Raw genomic sequence first — 17,581 nt, 5'->3', positions numbered from 1 at the left:
CTTAGTTTTAGCCTCGGAACAAGTCTTAAAAGTCTCACTGTGTAGCCATCGTAGCAAAGCATTTTCTTATTTGAGTCCAAAAGGAACACACACAGTCTTGGGAGCTAATGAGTGTGCCACAACGTGAGAAGGAACAATGTGGAACCTTTCTAATCATAAAGAGCTCAACCCAGGTCTGACTTATAATAGAGTGAGCTTCGGGAGATGGGAAACATACAGTGATGACGACTACTGACTTTAGACGCTCTTTCTAGAAATGCTATGGATTTAGATTTTAGTTGGCACAAGTACTTCTCAGCTCTGTGGCTGGTACTCCCCACTTACTGACACGTATGAGTCGCCTAAATAGGAAATCTAAAGTAAGCTGTTGGACCAGACAGATGCATGGAGATGCCTCTTCTGATGTTCTACCATTTCCTGTAAATGGAAAATCACCCTTGAGTGTCCTAGAAATTTTCCCAAGTTTATTTTCAACTCTGTTTTGACTATTAGACTAATGTCAAGCATCTTCTGTTCTGTTTTTATCATCATGTCTCAAATGGAGCCTCTTACAGGAAAAACATTAAATGATAAATATTGGTTAAATGTAGACTTAAGTGAATCTCCATTTCCTTTGCCATCAGAGTGACCTCCTTTTATTTATCCTAGTTGGCCGATCTTGCACAGGAACACTGGTAGTCCTTCTGGAAGATTTTAATGACCACCCACCACAGATTGACAAGGACATAACCATTTGTCAGCAGGAAAAGGATTATGCCGTTTTGGAACCCGTAGATCTAGATGGGCCAGATAATGGTCCACCTTTCCAGTTCCTTCTGGATAATTCTTCCAGCAAACTTTGGACTCTAGAGTCACAGGATGGTAAGTACTTATGCTACATATTGTAAGTAATCCCAGTTCAAGATGGCTGACAGCCTGTGCTCTTACCTTGGCTTGTCATAATAAATACATATATACTGTAGAAAGTTATTCATCTTGGAAAAATAAAATGCTTTAATATCTTTTTGTCATCTGTCATCTATCTACCATTCATCTATATATCTATCATCTATTTGTTTGGCAATTATGTACTTAATAGCTATCAGTTTATCAATTATTGACCTATGTATGCATATGTCTGTGTAACAATCATCTATCATATATACTATATATACATATCTACCTATGCCTCCTGAATGCAGGGATTAAAGGCATGTAGCACCATGCCCAGCATGGAGATCAGTCTACCTTTAATTTAAAATAATGTCAACCCTTTTCCTACTTTTCTAAAACACTAAATAATTTTTAAGAAAGAAAATGAGCTATTAATTTTGTTGCATATTAATTTCTTGAAGTTAGTAAGAACAATGTTGTTGAAATGTCGTATTAATACATACTCTATCTACCCTTTTCCCTTTAGGTAAACGTGCCATTCTTCGGCAACGACACAATCTTAATTATAACTACTATTCTGTGCCAATCCAAATACAAGACAGACATGGTTTTTCTGCAAAACATGTATTATCAGTGCGAGTGTGTGACTGTACAATTCCATCAGAATGTAGAATGGCCATTGAGGAGAGGGATGTTAAACCAAATGTAATCCTTGGGAAATGGGCCATTCTCGCCATGGTCCTGGGATCTGCATTGCTACTGTGTAAGTACCACTGTCTAAAGTGTACCAACCCAGTGCTGTGGAATACTTACATGCTAATTTCCTGGAGAAAACAACCTTTACAGAGAAGTTTGTTTTATTTCAGTTTCAGAGGTCTCAGCCCATAGCTAACAGGCTCTGTTGTTTTGTGCCCAATGGCCAGTAGCATGTAACTAAGCAACCTATTTCTCTTATGGCAGTTAGAAACCAAAACGAGAGGAAGAAGGGGTTAGGGTTGTCCTCAATGACATAATTTCCTTCTGTTAAGGCCCACCCTTTGAAGACCCTACCACCTCTTAACAGCACTCTGAGGTAGGGACCAAAACTTTACGATGTGGACCACCTGGGACAGTTTATCTCAGCTGTGATATTCTGGAAAAATATACTGCAGTTCTTTATCTTAAGGACATGTATCACTGTTGGTACATGTGCCTTTAAAACAGTCTTCCTTAAGTGGGGTTCTCTGACTGTGGAAGAAACAGTAGTAACAGCAGATTAAAGCTGTTTAGGTAAGTTTCAGAGGTCATGTTTTAACTCCTCGGAAGTTAATCATGAGACAGTGAAGATTTCTGAAAATCTGTAGAGACATTTTTAAAAAATACTTTTTCAATTTCTTTGTTTTTTTAAAATTTTTTGTTTATTGTTAAATTATTTTAATATCTTCCAGAATGGCAAAAAAATTATTTTACCTTGCTTCTAATTTTTCCTGTAGGCATTTTATTTACATGCTTCTGTGTGACTACTACTAAGAGAACAGTCAAGAAATGCTTCCCAGATGATGTAGCCCAGCAAAATTTAATTGTATCAAACACCGAAGGACCAGGAGAAGAAGTGACGGTAAATCAGAATTAAAGTCCCACTGAATAACATGATGACCCAATGAACATAACTGATTACCCTCTAGTAATAGTAAAGCCTAATAATTATTGACCTATACTGCACCAAGCAGAAATTGAAGTTCTCTGCCTATTTTAATTCATTGTCCATTTGTATTGGCTTTAAGGAACAATTCAAACAGTAAAAACACATGTTCTCCCTGTTTTATAAGATAAATAAGATATTGACGGAACCATATTTCCTCTGAAGGCCCCGAGAAGGATAGCTTAAGTTCTTTTCAGTTTTTGTCCCTTGGCTCATGGCCACGAAAGCAATTTTCATGGTATCATCACTCTATCTGACACTCCAAATTTTCCTTTTCATGTTAGATGAGAGACTAACTTCTTTGAGACTTACACAATTGCATCTACAGTGACCCTGAGGTTAAGACCTCAACATATGAACTCCTAGGAGGCAGACTTTGGCCCAGAATGTCTATGATATGATTCTTAGGATTATTCTGATTTTGCACGTAAAGAACAGAAGCAGAGCAAGTGACTTGTCTGTGGTAACAAAGAGTTGGTTTCTGTGACACTCATTCATTTTCTAATTCTACCTTTAGGAGGCAAATATTAGACTCCCCACACAGACAGTCAACATCTGTGATACAAGCACATCTGTTGGGACTCTTGGTGGCCAAGGAATCAAAACACAGCAAAATTTTGAGATGGTCAAAGGAGGCTACACCTTGGAGTCCAACAAAGGAGGTGGCCACCATACCTTGGAGTCCAGCAAAGGAGGTGTGCTAGGAGCAGCAGACACTGGCCGATATGCTTACACTGACTGGCAAACTTTCACTCAACCTCGGCTCGGCGAAGTAAGTGCTTAAGTCTTTAGGTGCCTACTATGTCCAATCCTAATATGATTTATAAACCAGGGTTTCCCAAAGTACCCCTCACACACCTGGATCACACCTTTTCATCTCCTGTACAGGGACAGACACTGGTGTAAGGGCCATACTCAGAGTTGAATTTAAAATTTTTGATTTGCAAGACTTTAGGACTAATTTATGTGTATGTCTTTGGTATATTAAAAGACTGATATCTTTTTCACTAAATATCATCAGAAAAATACATCTTCAGTGAAGAATTCGCTATAGTATAATGAACAGACCATAAATTTCCACCATTTTGCCAGTATGCTATAGTTCTATATGTAGTTATGAAATCTTGCCTACCTCAATCAACCAAGATAGTTGGGTAGGCTTTAATCTTAGGTTCCATTCTGCATGTTTTTCTTGCTTTTGTTTCAGATTGCTCAGGCTGATATGAGCCAAATGTTAGATAATTACAACTATATAACATGAATATATTATGCATGTTATATATAACATCAATGTATTAGGCCCTCAAAACTATATACGGTATAAATGCAAGAACCACAGCCTACACTGGTTCTCCCCCACATATACAAAGAAGCCATTGAGATACAGTTCAACTAAATACACCTTATATTCCAGTGAGAACTTGTAAGTTATTTATGTGATATATGCATAGCCTTGGTTCTTATAAATGTGGTCACTTTGAGCATTTATGTATTTGCTATATTTTAAGAATGAATATAATATAGACCAATCATGTGCATTTTTTATGTATAGGAATCCATTAGAGGACACACTCTGATTAAAAATTAAACAGTAAAAGGTAAATCCAAGATATCATTTTTATGCTGGTCTGTTTAGGTGTCTTTTAAAAGTCATAATAAACTGTGCTCTTTCTCCATACAGAAGGTGTATTTGTGTGGACAAGCTGAGGAACACAAGCATTGTGATGACTACGTTCGCTCATATAACTATGAAGGCAAAGGCTCCATGGCTGGTTCTGTGGGTTGCTGCAGTGATCGGCAGGAGGAAGAAGGGCTAGAGTTTTTAGATCACTTGGAACCGAAATTTAGGACATTAGCAAAGACATGTGTGAAGAAATAAAGGTGCTAGTTAGTAGAGAAACATCTGCAAATGAACACAGGGGTGTCACTGGATGTAAGAGGATAACAGCTTGTAGTAGCGACTTTGGGTATTAAAAGAAAGTAAAGTCATTTGTAGATAAGGGTGCTTTACCAACCATAGCTCCCCAAATTCTCCTTGTCCCCAGAACTTGCCTGTTGTCTAGACAGGATGTTGTCACTGTTGCTTTTCTTTCTGTGCGTGTCTATGGCCTCTTCAGGACTGAACTGCGTGTGCCACTGAAATTCTGGTGATGTCTGAAACTTAAGCTCTTTTGCACACTGTGCAAGGCTCCATGGTAGAGTTGGGTATTGTGGAAGCTTAAAATATGAGTTTGCATTGTGTATATAAAAAGTAAATATTTTTCAAGGTCATGGGAATTCTGCTTCTAAAGTATTTCCTTTAGTGCCAAGATATTGTTTTTCCCTTTTCCAGAGTAGCTTCAGATAAACTTTTAAGTGTTTTAGGTATAGCCTTTTGTGTGCCTAACAAGCTCTACTCTCACTGTACATTTCCCTCATTAGAAGAGTGCTATCTTCATTCAGAGCCTTCAAAGCTTACGACTCGATCTCTGCCCACATGGCTATGTTATCATTGGGATCATGGAGCTTCTGTCTGAATAACATGGGTCAGAGCATCATGCTCACTGGACCTAAAACTGTAGAGATTTGTCAAGAATTCCATGAAAATGAAAACACTGGAATCCTGATTTCTATAAACTAGCTTAGGCTCACGGAATATATATATATATATATATATATATATATATATATATATATATATATATATATCACTGATCATACTTAATGTGGTACTACCTTACCACATTTATATGTACTAAAATATGAAAAATTATATAAATACTTTGGAAGGACTGCTAGCTCTTTAACTTGACACTGATCTACTATTTCATTGGCTTTTAACTGGTCTCTGTCTTTAAACTTCACTCCAACTAGCCATAGAAGCATCTAGCTGAAACCGATACAAGGCTTAGTCCTTACCGTATGTTAATACTGAGTTAATGTCCACATTGGGACACAATACTCAGTATACTTTGGTAATTACTCAGAGGAAAAAAAGTTGGAAGGCTAGAAATAATGTTAAGTGGACATGCATTAAAGATCATTAGTTCATTACAGGAACATCTACCAAATTTTATTGAAACAATAGCTATTTTAACATGCATGAATAAATGAGGTGTAACACTTTAATAAGATTGTTTTATTGATCTATAAAGAAAAAAAATATATCTAAATTATATTTTATTAGTCCTTTGTGGGAAAGTACAGATATGTGTCAAGTTACACTTCATGAAAACTACATTTAAACTAAACTTTCCTTCTTAACCCATTACTTTCTATCTATTGGCAAAATAGTTTGCTGTTTCACTTTAGGTCTTATTGGTCTTCATTAGGAAAGGTGATTTTTATTGTGAAATTGGATATTGGAATAAAATGAAATATAGCATTAGTAAGGCAGATATGATCTGTAAATTCCCCATAATGTGTGACTTTTACAGTCACTGTAAGATGATTTGGGAGGGGGTTGGGGATTTAGCTCAGTGGTAGAGCACTTGCCTAGCAAGCACAAGGCCCTGGGTTCGGTCCCCAGCTCCGAAAAAAAAAGAAAAAAAAAGATGATTTGGGAGTGATGCAATTTTTACTTTTTGAGGTAAATGTCATCTGACAATGTGAATTTTGACATTTTAGGCTCTTATATAGTACCAATTTGGAAATGCGTCAAAGGTCATAGTAAGTTATATTATTCAATGTAGTTATAGAATATTCTATGAGCAGTTGCAAATTATTCCCTTAACAATCACTTACAGTTGTTTGTGTCATCTTGCTCTTAGACTTACTGAATTATACGTGAGAAAACTTTTTTCTAAATTAAACCATACAATTTATATCCACAGGTGGATTTCTTACGCATCAAGAGAAGGCTCTCTAAAGCATTAGATGTTATTAGAAAGTTCGGAGAATTTATCTGTATCAAGCAGTTTTAGATATTTAATTTTTTTCAATATATTATTAAAACTTTTCTCAGAGGAATTATATTTATTTTTGGATTTATTTAGGCAACTCCAAGTAATTCTCATTTTTCATCAAAAATTAAATATTAACTGTATGATGAACTAAATATATGAAACCCTACCAGACTGCACCATTTAGTTTGCTAATAAAGTACTGTATTTCATATAAATTTGACTTTTAAGTAATTGTTGATTTAATAAATTGATAGCTATGAAATGTTTTCTGTATTTCAACATATATGGGGGAACATGCCCAGCTTTTATCTTTTTGATGTTGGCTTCAAATATTTCATGAGAGAGACAAAATACCCATGGGAAGAAAGATCAGGAGAGATGAAATGATACAGTTTCTTTAGTGAGCACGCTTCCTCAAATGCTCCCTAACATACTAAATGTTAATTCTCAATGTTTAAAAATACTGTATAGAACTTGAAACCCATGTGTACATTTACTTTGTAGAAATGTCATTTGGAAAATATTTAAATGAGTGCTTTAGATCTGGGAAGTTTTTCATTCCCTTTTTGTAGTATGTAGGTCATAGAAGTGGTGTATGATTGAAATCTGAAATGGAACGATAGCCATGGAATATTATGGCATTGACCCATTTATTATCTGCTTCTCTTATAAATCTAAGGGAACACAGTAATCACTAGACACCACCTTTGTTTTTCCTCTTGGGGGTAATGGAAAAAGTACAGAAGGAGAAAGCTTTCTATGAATACATAGATTCACAGTGTGTAAAGCCCAATAAAATAAGTGAAAATACAATAAAGATTTTCTGGAATAGATGCTATCTGCATAAAGATAAAAACCATGCTGTATTACCTCAGATCCTTTTAATGAACAACAATAGCCATTTTAAGGTGTGTTTATTTTTGTGTGTGTGTATTTGTGTGTGTGTGTGTGTGTGTGTGTGTGTATTTGTGTGTGTGTGTGTATGTGTGTGTGCATGTATCAGCATGAAAGCCCCCTGACCTGGCCCTCAGATTTCTGGTGTATTCATAATGAATGTTACATGAAGATAAAATGTTTAAAATTTGTATTACTTGTTATTAATAAATAGGAATAAGGTATCTTTTGATAAACAATATACAGTTACAAGTCATTTGTTCACTAACTTTAGTGATAGAGGATGAGAAAGCATCTCTTTGGTCAGCACTGGATATGAGAATCCATGGACACAGGATTTGAAATTTGTGTTTAGTTGTCCATGTGCAACCATGAATATCTGGAACTGGGGAATTTTATTCCTGATAGTTAGACAAGTTAAGCCACATAATGTGACACTATTAATTCCAAAAATAAATTTCAAGGCTACAGTTGAGGTGAGAAGGGTTTTACCTGTCATTCATGTAGAATTACTTACTCCCTTTTGGATTTCAGAAAAAGTTAGAGAAGCTGCAATCCAACTGGGAAGGAATGGAGGGGTGCAATTCAGGGGCAAATTGTTTCACACGTGTGAGCAGCTAGGTTTGATCCCTGGAACTCCAGTGCAAAAGAAAACCCAGAGTGGAAACGAAAGGATTTTCTTTCTTTGACTTTGCCTCCCAGAGAATGCTTATAGCCTGAGGAATTACAGACTAGAAAATGGCCTCACGGCTCAGAGTTTCCCTTAGAAGGTAAGTATTTGAAGACATTCCATACGTGGCAGCTGTACAAGGTCGGAAGTGGCTTGCATGTGATCATTTCTTTCATTGCTTGTCCAGAGCAGGACCAACAGCAGAATCCCGGAAATTATTTAAAATGCAAATTTTTGAGTCCTGGACCGAAAGACCTACACCGGAGTGTTGCGGTCTTTGTCCTTTGTTGTCTGCTGTAATGCTAAATGCAAGCCCCAAGACTTGGAGTCTGCGCATAGCCCCCATGACTCTGCCACCCAGTTAATTCTGATTAGTGAATGAAGATGCAGACAGCTAACAGCTGGGCGGGGGAGACTTAGTTGGGGTTTAGGTTTCCAGGGCTTGGAATCATGAGGGAGGAGGAGGAGGAGGAGGAGGGGGAGGAGGAGGAGGAGGAGGAGGAGGAGGAGGAAGAAAAAGACGAGGTAAAGGAACAAGAACAAGAAGGGGAAGAAGAGGAAGAAGAAAAGAGGAAGAAGAAGAAAGAGGGAGTAGAAGGAGGAGCAGGAGGAGGAAGAAAAGAGAAAGGAGAGCCACCACGGGTTAGCTGAGCCATAAAATCTTGTCCCTGAGGGCTGCCCAACAGAAGTTAAGAACAGCCCAAATGGGACACAGAAAATAGTAAGTAACTGGGGGTTATTGATAGAAAACTAGATTCTAACAGCATGGAAGATAGGCGGCTGCCTAGCTATTGTTCTGATTAAGGCAGAACAATAGTGTAAATATAAAGGTTTTGTGTGCGCGCGCGTGTGTGTGTGTGTGTGTGTGTGTGTGTGCGCGCGCGCGCGCGCGCGTGCGTGCGTGCACATTTAATCCAGGAACTCAATGATCAAAGTGGGGTAGAAGCCCCAGGTCAGGATTTTAAATAATTTACCACTACACAGGAGGCTCCGAGCTGGGATGCAGCCCTCAGGTTTCTGACGTAGCTCACCTCGGGACTCCCGTCCTTCTGCTACCCTTCATCTCAACTCTCTGCTTCTTCTTTCACCACCAGTGTCCTGTGGTCCCAGAAATGTGGACGACACCTGACAACCTATCAGGACAGAGGTGTCTCAGACCATGTCTGCCCTACTGAGTTAAAATCTACATTTTAGGAAAAGCACCAGATGTGCATGCACACGAAACTTTGATAAGCTCAATGTAAATGATTGGGTGAGAGGGAACACAGAACCTACTGCAAGTAAATGAAGCCATTAGGGCAGGCTGTCTAGAGCAGCAGGCCCAAGGCAAGGCTATCCTCGATGAGTTGACAACACACATTCAAAACCATCTCTTATCACTTGCAAAGTATCAGCTTCCTTCATCTCTCATGGACAACTGACTTTTTAGAGACTGTACAAGACCATTTACTGTAAGGGACATAGGGACAGAAAATGTACTCAAAGTTTAGTAAGGGACCTTTTCATTGACACAATTAATTTGTTTTTCCCAGTCAAAGTGAAGAAAAAAACACATTTAACAAAATTAAATTTTGATGTGTGTGTGTGTGTGTGTGTGAACAAGTGTGCAAGTATGTATAAATGTATATATGTCTGAGTGTGAGTGATTTGATATAAGTTTCGATCAGGCCTATGAAAGCAATTTTTACAGGCTTTTCTCTGCTAACCAAGTTGAATTACTCCAGTGCTTGAAAGTGATGGTGTTGAGGGACAGATGGCTTGTTGGGTCATATTCCTAGGCTGGGTCTCTCTTTTGTACACCTTGTCATTATGCATGCTTTTAAAGTTTTATTTGGTGGGGGCATGACTGATACAGAATTCATAGGTGTGACAAGGACACTGACAAAACCAGTCTTTTGTGTCAAGTTAATCACATTCTGTCAAGGTTGCTCCTTTATTTTTTTTTCCAGGCTGAGAAACCATGTAGAAAAAAATTGAGAGAATTCCTAAGAAGATGACTCAGTTGGTAAAAGCACTCCCTGTGCAACCTTGAAACCCTGAGTTCTCCATTGATAAGTGGCTATTAGCCCAAATGCTTGAATTACCCTAGATGCCTAGAACAAATGAAACTCAAGACGGATGATCAAAATGTGAATGCTTCACTCCTTCTTTAAAAGGGGAACAAGAATACCCTTGGCAGGGAAGAGAGAGGCAAAGATTAAAACAGAGACTGAAGGAACACCCATTCAGAGCCTGCCCCACATGTGGCCCATACATATACAGCCACCCAATTAGACAAGATGGATGAAGCAAAGAAGTGCAGACCGACAGGAGCCGGATGTAGATCGCTCCTGAGAGGCACAGCCAGAATACAGCAAATACAGAGGCGAATGCCAGCAGCAAACCACTGAACTGAGAATAGGACCCCCGTTGAAGGAATCAGAGAAAGAACTGGAAGAGCTTGAAGGGGCTCGAGACCCCATATGTACAACAATGCCAAGCAACCAGAGCTTCCAGGGACTAAGCCACTACCTAAAGACTATACATGGACTGACCCTGGACTCTGACCTCATAGGTAGCAATGAATATCCTAGTAAGAGCACCAGTGGAAGGGGAAGCCCTGGGTCCTGCTAAGACTGAACCCCCAGTGAACTAGACTGGTGGGGGGAGGGCGGCAATGGGGGGAGGGTTGGGAGGGGAACACCCATAAGGAAGGGGAGGGGGGAGGGGGATGTTTGCCCGGATACCGGGAAAGGGAATAACACTCGAAATGTATATAAGAAATACTCAAGTTAATAAAAAAAAAAAAAGAAACCCTGAGTTCTCATTCCCAGGCCCCATTTAAAAGTGGAATCCCTGCTCTTCTATAGCAGAGAGGAAAGGGGAAAAAGGAGAATTCCCATAAAACACATGAGACGTGTCTCATACAAGGTAGCAAGGGAGGGACAAAACCTGAAGTTATCCTCTGACAACCATGTGTGAGCACCTGCATTTATACATACTAATGTGTACACACACACACACACACACACACACACACACACACACAGAGTCATATGTACTTACCTAAACTCACAGTCACACACATGTACTCACACACACACAGACATATGCCCTCATGCATACTCACCCGTGTGTACTCACACACATTCACATTCACACACATATACACATATTCTTACACATAATACATTCACATACTCCTATACACTCAAACACCACACAGGCACACACTCATATATATACTCACATGCATATGCATTCACACATACCTACACATACGTTCACACACATACACTGACATACTTTCACACAGTCACTCACTCTTACACACTTACATACCACAATACTCATATACATGAACTCACACAATACTCTCACATACTCTCAAACACACTCACATACCACACACTCACACACACTTACATACACTCATAACTTTTACACACAGTCATACACACTCACACACACAATCTCACACACAAACTCATATACACACATTCTTATACACTTAACATGGCACACATTCACCCATACACATGCACATACATATACTCACACAACACACAGTCATAAAAACATACTCACACGCACATACAGACAAGTTTTCACTAGCTAATTAAAAAAAAATTGGAACCATGGAGAGCCACTTGGAAAAAGGAACTTGCGGTGAAACCTGATAACTGAGATTCAATCCTGGGGTCCACATGGCTGAAGACGACTAAATCCTTCAAGTTATCCTCCAAGTTATGCTCCATGATGTGCTTACACACATGGGTACATGGGTACATGGAAAATTGCTAGTTCAATGTAATGTTAACAAAACAAGTACTGTTTAAAATGTTGTGTGCACAGCTAGAATATGGCAAATACATAGGCGAATGCCAGCAGCAAACCACTGAACTGAGAACGGGACCCCCGTTGAAGGAATCAGAGAAAGAACTGGAAGAGCTTGAAGGGGCTCGAGACCCCATATGAACAACAATGCCAAGCAACCAGAGCTTCCAGGGACTAAGCCATTACCCAAAGACTATACATGGACTGACCCTGGACTCTGACCTCATAGGTAGCAATGAATAGCCTAGTAAGAGCACCAGTGGAAGGGGAAGCCCTGGGTCCTGCTAAGACTGAACCCCCAGTGAACGTGATTGTTGGGGGGAGGGCGGTAATGGGGGGAGGATGGGGAGGGGAACACCCACAGAGAAGGGGAGGAGTAGGGGTTAGGGGGATGTTGGCCTGGAAACCAGGAAAGGGAATAACATTTGAAATGTAAATAAGAAATACTCAATTTAATAAAGATGGAAAAAATGTTGTGTGTGTAACATAAACATACTACATAATATAAAAGAATTATTAAAATATAATGCAATTATTAATATCAAATGTTAAATTTAAGTTTTGTGGTTTGATGTAATTATATTTACAGTTGAACATGAAGAAGACACGTGTCACAGATCATCATATATCTGCTGCTATTTCATGGTGCTTTTGGCAGGGTATTGACCATCTGCTCCTAATAGCTATTTTTGAGGCTAATCTTATGGAATGCCTATGTGACTAGTTAAGACACCATTGTTTACCAACCTCCTAAACTAAGTATGACATTGTCTTAAATTCTGATGAATGAGAAGTGAAAGTTCTGTGCTTAGACTTCTGGGTAAGAGTCTAAAGAGAACTGATGCAAATAAAAAAGCATTTTTCTACCTACTTTACTATATGTAATATGTAACAAAATGACTGGGTCCCAAAAAGCCATTTATGAACATCAGATAAGAGGCTATGCACTGACAGTAGCAGAACTAAGACCTGAGAAAGACTAAAGCAAAGATTAGTTTGAATTCCAGCAATCAGGAGGCAGGAGGTTCTGTGGTTAGAGAGGAGCTTGGGCTGCAAAAGAAAATAAGATTCTTTTCTAAACAAACAAACAAACAATCAAACAAACAAACAAAGGAATAGATATAGATTAACAGATGGATAAATATATAGATGATAGGTAGGTAAGTAGTTAGATATACAGATAGATATAGAGTTGAGAGAGAGAGAGAGAGAGACAGACAGACAGACAGACAGACAGACAGACAGACAGACACAGGCACAGGCACAGGCACAGGCACAGGCACAGATACAGACAGATATAGATAAATAGAATAAAAGTTCCCATGGTAGCTTTATGGACCTTCAACCATACTATTAAGTAAGTTAATGAACCTCTGGGAAATGCAGACATAAACTTTTTTTTTATTTTTTTTTATTATGTGGCTGATTCTAAGCTGCTACAAATAACAAAGATTGGTTCTAAATTTCTTTTTGCCTAAACTAGAATTCAACAAATCAAGATTTCTAGCCCCATCCTCCTTTCCTCCATTTCCCTCTCTTCCTTTCCCTTTCCCTGTCTCCTTCCTGTCTTTGTGCCTGGGCTTATGTCTTTGTGTCTTTGTAGCCCAGGCTATTCCTGGAATTTGCTGTATAACCCCAGATGACCCTGACCTTGGGTTCTCTTTCCTTAACCTCCCTGTTGGTTAGATCAGAGGAGTGAGCACCATGTCTGCCAAGAACTCATTTTATTTTTTATTCAGAGTTCAAACTAATGAGGCCTGATAATATTTTAGGGTTCTTCTGACCACCCTGAAAGCAAAGTGTGGGGGACAATTAATCATTTACTGTAAGAAGACCAGGACAATAATAGACAGCTAGAAGGTACTCTCTTGCTGTTCCACTAAATGCAGAAGCCTGAGTTTAGAGGACTTAGGGGACCTGGAACTTTCTGATGAGATGCTGTGTGGTCCCTTTCACGCCCCTGAACCGCATTAATTAGATCTTTCAAGTTTTAAGAATAATTTTGTGGTTGATTTTATGAACTACATCATAATGCTCTTGCATGCAAGGGACCTTTGTCTATGCTGTACTTTAGCCCTTTACAACCCGGCTCAACTGTTTCACTTCTGTTCTTACTTTTTGTTATGCTGAGGACGGTATTGAATCTTTAATTGTTGCATTAAATCAAAACACCAAATAGAAACAACTTTTGTCAGTGTAAATTGATTACAATGTAAGAGTTTTGTATTTGGTGTGCTTTGTTCTCTGCTCTGTGAAAATTCCCCTTGAATGGCATGATATTGCTGTAGTTGCCTTCTATCTGCCAGATTCAATACTGACTTGCAATTTTATAGCCTGAGGCATGATTACGCTTTTCAGTCCATCAAAATTCTGTCTCTTGTATACATTTCAATCCCAAATAATTTTCTGTGCTTCCTTGAATAGACTTCAGCCTTAGAACTGGTAAGGGTGACCTTGACAGAGATGGTGGAGATATGACAAGTCAGTTTTATGGTTTCACTATATGACCAATGTTTATAACATCTTTCAATGAACTGCATTGGAATTCTGTTTCCCTGTGTTACAGACTATATAAAACATCTTATTTATTGCAATGGAAGGGCTGAGGTCTGAATTAGTCTGCAATAACATGTAATCAACAATGGCTTAAATAAAGTAGAAGTTAGTTCTTCTCTAGTACAAAGCAAGGCAAATGTTGGGGTTATATGGAGGCAACTTAATCGAAGATCTGAAGTGGTTTTTTGCTTACTATCTTTTATATAAATACAAGATGAACAGTGCAACTTTACCTGCCACATCTGTCTCTAAAGTGATTGTTGAACAGACAACTAATCTAGAACTCTACAATTATCTGACCATATAAAGACTGGAAGATGCCTGACGGTGGTGGTACATGCCTTTCATCCCAGCACTTGGGAAGTAGAGGCAGTTGGATCTCTGATTTCAAGTCTATTCTGGTCACTGAGAAAGTTTCAGGCCAACCAGGGCTACACAGAGAAAAACCAGCCAGCCAGCCAGCCAGCCAACCAACCAACCAACCAACCAACCAACCAACCAACCAACCAACCATACAAACAAATGAAAGACCAGAAGATTAAAGACAGGAAATATTTACAAATCTAATCATTTTAGCTCTTCAGTCGGTTGACATGACAGAACTGTACAACAATCATCACATGTACACAAAAGAGTCAAGGGCTTATTCCTCTCTGGAAAAAGACTTCATGGCTCAAGAGAGGCAGGAGACAGCATCTTGTTGTTACAAAAGTAAAGATGAGAGCCAAGAGAAAGCACAGACAAACAACACCAGCAGGAGAAGCAAACAACCAAGGTGCAGCAAGGAGACTGATGCTCTATGAATAGGCGGGGATTGGCGGTGAGCTGGGAGACCAGATAAGGTGCTCACAGAGGAGCTGAAGAGTCCAGCATACTTATGATCTGGGAGAGCAGCAAGAGGCCCAGGGAAGAAGTAGGGCTGAATTCCATGACTCTAGTTTCTTGATCAAGTCGAAGAAGAGGAGGATGAAGAAGTCATTAACCTCACTGAGGACAACAGAGTTCATTTTATTTTGGAGTGACGACAGCTATTCAGATTAGATATTTTGAGCATGAGCTACTTATGAGAGCTTCAGGCAATCCTTCCTATTTCTAACTTAGTCATAAAGGACGTACTAAATGTGCCTTTTGCTACTATTTAGTACCTGTGCAATCTATTCCTAAGTTTTGGAAGTAGGTTCAGGGCAGGGGTCAATAATTATATAGCTATAAAAATGACTAGTGCTCTGAGTGACTCTGTGGATATTCAACTGTGTGGATACTCAACTGTGCATATTCAACTCATGCTTGAGGACATGCCAAGCATTTTGTCTCATGTCTATTTCTTCCCACTCACGTAAATTCTTCTATCCTGACTCAAGTGCTAGGACTCTATTGGGAAAGTCACACTAATATGTTATCATCATCACCATCACCATCACCATCACCATCACAATCACCATCACAATCACCACCACCACCACCACCACCACCACCACCACCACCACCACCACCACCACCACCATCATCATCATCATCATCATCACCATCATCATTGACATATAGCTGATTCTATCCGTGAACTTCTGATCTTTCTGCCTCCACCTCTCCGAGTGCTGGAATTACAGGCATGCACCACTTTGCTCTATTTGAGGTGCTGTGTATTAAACTTAAGGCTTTGTGCATGCTAGGCAAGCAATCTGCCAGCTGAGCTACAACCCTAATTCCGAGGCTTACTTTCTCATAAAATATAATTAGTAAGAGAGAGCAATTTAAGTTCTATCTCAATAAAACTATTACAGCAAGAAAAACAAAGTGAGAAAAAAACCAAAATAGCCCCATGACTAACAGGTCGCTTGTTTTGTACTAAGCAGACATGGTTGAGTAGAGACTGATGAGAAAAGTACATTTCAGCTTCCAGGAGGTAGCAGCAGGCTGTGGAAAGCCTCTTGAGGCAAGCCTCAAGGGAGGACCATGAAGGCTTCTGAACACACTGAAATAGCCATGCAACACTTGATCTTTCAAATCTTGCCAACTTTTGGATATATTTAGCATTTGATTTCATTGGGATAAGAAATCTCTTTGGGATTTTTGTTTTGTTTTTTAAAAGTTTCAGAGGAAAGATCTTAGGACAATACCAACATAATCCATACTATTGACATCTATTAACTTCTCAGTGATGTATGGAGAAAGAGACTGTCTCTGTAGCCCAGCCTAGTCTTAAGCTCTTCCGTCTCAGTCTCTTGAGGGCTGAAGGGCAGGTTTGGGCTGTTAGATTCAGTCCTAAATTGTTCAATAGCAAAGATAACAAAGTTGCTTGTTGAAAACAGATTTAAAAAAAAAAAAGCTAAGTAAGACATTTTTAGCATAACCCTAAGGGGAGATAACGATGGTTTGAAGCAGAACAGTATATTGATAGAGATGGTGAGAACAAAAGCCCACTGATATTCTGTAGGTGCCTTTGGTAGGATTTACTGATTGACCTAGAATATAAGAAAAAGGGAAAAGCCAAACTTTGCCTTAACTGCTGGCAAAGGGGTGTTGGTCTTGATTGAAAGCAGAAACACTGATTTTATAAGACTTTGGGGGATATCAGAGTTAAGAATCGTATCAGACAGTTGGAATTTAGAATCCAGAGAGGTCTGTAACGGAGATTTAGACATGCTGGTCTCAGTACTCTGCCAAGACAAAGTTGGAGGCTGGATGAGCTCAATGAGGGAGTGAGAATACTGGGAACCACAATGGAAGACAAGTACTAAGTCCCACGGCACTGCAGTGCTGCCGTGTAGTACAAGGAAAAGGCACTGACTGATTAATGGCATGGGAAAGGAAAAGCAGAAGTCAAGAGAAGGATACGTTTCAATGATTCCTGCAATTCAGATATTAAGACAAAGCTGAAAAAAGAAATGTGCTCCATTTAAGTGCAAGAACATCTGTATTCTTGGGGCGGAAGAAATGGGGCTGTGTAAGGTCAAGACGTTCCTTGTTACTCTTCATGTGTGATGGGGAAGATAGAGGTGGTTTAGTGGACGATGTGGGAGAGAAGAGGAGAGTTTTCCCATCAGGGGCCTTGAGTGTAAATGAATGAAGACTTAAGAGGAGAGCCTGCCTTTAGTCATGAATGGGACAGTGCTTACTACAGAAGAATGATCATGAGGAATGGAAGAAAGGATCAGGTTCCTGGCACAGGGGCCCAGGTGTTAGGTGGACAGAAACTTCTAGAAGTTT

General features: G+C 39.3%; 1 protein-coding gene across 3 annotated transcripts in view; it reads left to right on the top strand.

Moving 5' to 3' along the window:
- The window catches only part of Dsc1 (desmocollin 1), a 57,158-nt gene extending 49,590 nt beyond the window's left edge, over positions 1–7,568 (top strand). For 2 of the 3 annotated variants that reach the window (XM_039097287.2, XM_039097286.2), the window contains exons 14-18: positions 649–861; positions 1,400–1,636; positions 2,346–2,470; positions 3,072–3,326; positions 4,236–7,568. In XM_039097287.2, the coding sequence (XP_038953215.1) occupies positions 649–861; positions 1,400–1,636; positions 2,346–2,470; positions 3,072–3,326; positions 4,236–4,433 (1,028 nt within the window). In that variant the 3' untranslated portion in view covers positions 4,434–7,568. 3 annotated transcript variants of the gene reach the window in all.
- Positions 7,569–17,581: the final 10,013 nt, after the last annotated feature.

Source organism: Rattus norvegicus, chromosome 18 (assembly GCF_036323735.1).
Source record: "Rattus norvegicus strain BN/NHsdMcwi chromosome 18, GRCr8, whole genome shotgun sequence".
Classification (NCBI taxonomy): Eukaryota; Metazoa; Chordata; class Mammalia; order Rodentia; family Muridae; genus Rattus; species Rattus norvegicus.
The sequence above is the reverse complement of the archived record's forward strand: the minus strand, read 5'-3'. Positions and strand labels throughout refer to the sequence as shown.